The sequence below is a fragment of the Drosophila mojavensis genome, unplaced genomic scaffold (genome assembly GCF_018153725.1).
Source record: "Drosophila mojavensis isolate 15081-1352.22 unplaced genomic scaffold, ASM1815372v1 contig_49, whole genome shotgun sequence".
Classification (NCBI taxonomy): Eukaryota; Metazoa; Arthropoda; class Insecta; order Diptera; family Drosophilidae; genus Drosophila; species Drosophila mojavensis.
Genome location: NW_025318872.1, coordinates 483,304 through 487,180, shown reverse-complemented (window position 1 = coordinate 487,180; position 3,877 = coordinate 483,304). Strand labels below are relative to the sequence as shown.

Sequence of the window (3,877 nt, the reverse complement as noted above, 5' to 3'; positions counted from 1 at the left end):
ATACCCCTTAGCACAAAATAAAGCTAAGCAGCGCGTTTCATGCGCATAAATGCAAAATATGGTCAAAAGTCTAACGGGACTGGAGTGCTCGGGCCGCTGTTTGAGTGGCGCTTGAGGTTGGGTTTCATGCAAATAGTGAATTGCCATTTCTATGGCGCCTCGCTCTCTCTTTCCCCCTCTCTCTCCCCCTCTCTCTCACTCTGCCCAACCGCACTCGCAGCCCGCATCAGGCTCAGGTATACATTTTTATTAGGCCTGCGAGTGGACAGCGAGAGCAAACATGAAAGCCTTGTGGTAATAACAATTACATTAATTAAATTTCACAACGAAAAAACTGCATGGGGAGGGGGCGGGGCGGTGAGCTGCAGACGGGGTACGGGCCGAAAGAAATGACGTCAGATTAATAAGCGCTGTCAACGGTGTTTTCGGCGAAGAAACGGGTTTAATTGAATATTCTTTTTGTTTTCGTTATTTTATTCTTTTTTTTTTTTATTCCGGCAAACGCTCGTCGCCAGTAATTTTACATCAAGTGCTTATCCCGCCGGAATATAAATGACGTCATTTAAATGTATACAGTAAGCACGAAATCCCCACTCACACATAGAGCGAGAGTCGGGGAAATGTTAAATTGGGTGAAATAATTGAGCACAATTATTTAAAAACTACAGCAAGAGTTGGAGCACCAGCAGCAGCAGCAGCAGGAGCGGGAGCGGGAGCAGGAGATGGGATGGCAGCAGCAGTGACAGCAAATAAAATTAAATTAAGTGCCAAGCAAACGGATTGCATTGCATTAATGAAACAATTAAGAAGTTTCGACTAATGAAGCCTTAGTCAGCAAAACGGACTCAAATTTGAGTTTGAGTCCGCAGCTATTTAACATACACACGATTCGACACGCTCGCAAATAAACGCAATCAATATTTGCGGCATTCAAGCTAATTAATGCTTATTTTTGCTCGTCTTTTTTTTTACCAACATTTCGTGGTTTATTTTCGTTGATTTTTGCACAATTATTTATCAACTCGGAATGCATAGCAAAGAGAAAGAGAGTATATAGAGAGAGAGAGTATAGTAAAGAGAAAGAGAGATAGAAAGGCAGAGAAGGAGAGAGAGAGAGGAGAAAAGAAAGAGAGAGACAGAGATTGACTGCAACTCTAAATGAAAATATTTTTGCAAAAGTTATTATTCAATTTTTATTAAAATTTTTTTTTTTTATTAATGCCTGAAGTATTTTTAAAGATCTATAAATTATAAATTACATAAATAATTATTTATTTATATGTGGATTTCATGAGAGACACATATTTATGTTTTTTAAAAAGGATATAAATAATTATTTATAGAATAAAATTTAAATTTAAATTGCTTGAGTCCCATTTATTTATATACATATATTTTATATTTCATTCACACAAGTTTTGGCATTAATTATTACTTTGAAATATTTATTTTGGGCTGATTTATTATTCATTTTTTTATGCAGTATTTTTCGTATTTCTAAAGCATATCATGCTGAATTTCTGATTGAAATATATAATTGAATTAACTTGAGCTTAACTAAATGGGGAAATTAAAAGATTCTACGACAAATGCCAATAAAAATGGATAATTAAAAGGGCTCTTGACATTTGCTTCGGTTCAGCATTTAAACTGAAATGTTTTACACAACTGTGTTAGAGGCAAACAAACTTTGATTTGGGTATTAATGATGCCAGCGGCATAAACAACAACAGCCACCGCAGTCACACACACACACACACACACACACACACACACACACACACACACACGAGCAAACGAACACGTAGGCACACGTATATATACACTTATACAGGCACACATGTTGTGGTTAGTCTGAGCCCGGGTCCTGGACAGGATCTTTGGCCGCTGAACGCTTCGGCTGAGCCGAAAACCCTAATCACGCCGTTTGCGTTGTCTACGTGACCCGCCTGCCAGTGGTTGAATTATGCAAAAAGCAAGCGACGTTGCTGGCGTTGGCGGTGGCTCTGACGGTGGCTGCCATCCTGCGGTCCTTCCTATATATGCGTCTGGCATGGAAATGGCTCGACTTAGTGGCGCAAATAATTAATTACACAGCGCATGCCGAAAACTCAGGTGAAAGTTGATAAGCCCAATTGCAAAATGCATACACACTTTAGTTCATATGTATATATGTATATTTATATATGGATGCGCAGCTATAAATTACTATTTTTCGATATGTATTTCAATTCATATAGAATAAGGATATTTTCAATCCATAAATTGTGTTTATAAATTATTTAATAATTTAAAAGGGGGTCCTTGAATCGTGTATAATCATTTAAAGAAGTATTAAAATACTCTTAAAAAAAAGACGAGTATATTGAACTTAATTATTATTATTAACTCAGTATTGAAAAGAAACTCGTTTTAATTAAAATACTTTAATCCTTTGAAGTAGTTGAGTGAATATATGTATGTTGTAATAACTAGAGAATATTTAAAATTCTTGTTTTCTATCTCCTTGCTTCTTTATCTGCCTTAGAGACGACATTATTACCTACTAGTTCGACTTTTGTACTCTGGACTCTCTATACTTTTTCACAGATATATGCCAGTACTACCTTATTTCGACTCACAATGAAGACAGAAAGCATCTCGAAGCGAGAGAGTAGAGCTCAATATCTGTGCTCTGTTGAAGTAGAATGTTGCTATTAATACTTTTAACTACACGCATACCTAACAATGAAGCTCCTTATAAATATATGAATTATGTACAAAAGAAATTTAATAAAAAAAAAAAAAAAAAAAAACATTTTGACAAAATGAAATAATAATAAAATAAACAACAGCCAAAAGCTTTTTCCGTCAACCTCCGATCCTACTCATACAACATGTCAATACTCTATCCACTACAACAATAATATTCAACATAAAATCATCTTTTTAAGTAGTTCTCTTGGAAATGGAAGTAAACCAGGTGAGCGCCTCCAAGGATAGTCTGCCGTCCAGTGAGCCGGATTGCCTCACCGCATTGGCCTTGCCGGAGATATTGCCCGACCCTGTCATCTATTACGACGAATATAAGTATATGCAGGACCTGCAAATGCTGCGTAACCAGATGGGCCTGGCGCTGCCGCTGGTCATGTGCATGGAACGCTTCTCTGTCAGCCAGACGAGACGACTGCCCTTCCTGCGCTCCAGCAACCTTATGGACGATGTGCTCACTGGCCGCTGCAGCGAGATCAGCTTTGCGGATTATCTCAAGCGGCCCGACTATGAGCAGCCACAGCGCTCGCCGCACATTATCATGGAGGAGCTGCTTGGCATTCGCATATAAGAGAGAGGGAGAGACAGAGAGGGAGAGAAGATATCGGATCTGTTTTTCCTTTGCTTACGCAATTAAATATAAATGCTGTTGTTGCTGGCCATGGTGAATGAGTTTTCATAAGTTCTGTTACTACGTTTAATCAATCATTCATCTTCCTCTTTATTTGTTCGTTAACTCCGAGAGAAATGTTTGCGCTTTTCCCCATTCTATTTCTCAGACGATTTTCTCGTTGTCTTCTAATGCCATTTTTTTGCACTCTTAATTGCTTTCTGCTCATCAACGTGGAGCAGACTAGACTTTAAAGAGCCTCACGTCATTTGACACGCCTATGAGGCGCTCATATTCCATTCCATGTGGAGAGATGTGGAAAGGCTTCCGGTTTGCAGCAAACCTAATAACTGAAAGCTGCAAATAACATGGCGATTTCTGAGAGCCTCAGTGAAAGAATCCAAAGCTTAGACGGACATGCCCAGCCACTAGACAAACACACAAACATGCCACAAGCACACACACACACACATACACAGCTGTGGGAGACACATGCACTCAGGGAGTCAGCGCACA

The 3,877-nt window shown here is 38.8% G+C and overlaps 1 protein-coding gene across 1 annotated transcript; it reads left to right on the top strand.

Annotated features, from left to right (window-relative positions):
- The first annotated feature begins 2,836 nt into the window (after window positions 1-2,836).
- LOC6577803 lies at window positions 2,837-3,420 on the top strand. The gene has a single exon (XM_002003700.4). The coding sequence runs from the start codon at window positions 2,948-2,950 to the stop codon at window positions 3,320-3,322; it is 375 nt and encodes a 124-aa protein (XP_002003736.1). The 5' UTR covers window positions 2,837-2,947; the 3' UTR covers window positions 3,323-3,420.
- The last annotated feature ends 457 nt before the right edge of the window (window positions 3,421-3,877 follow it).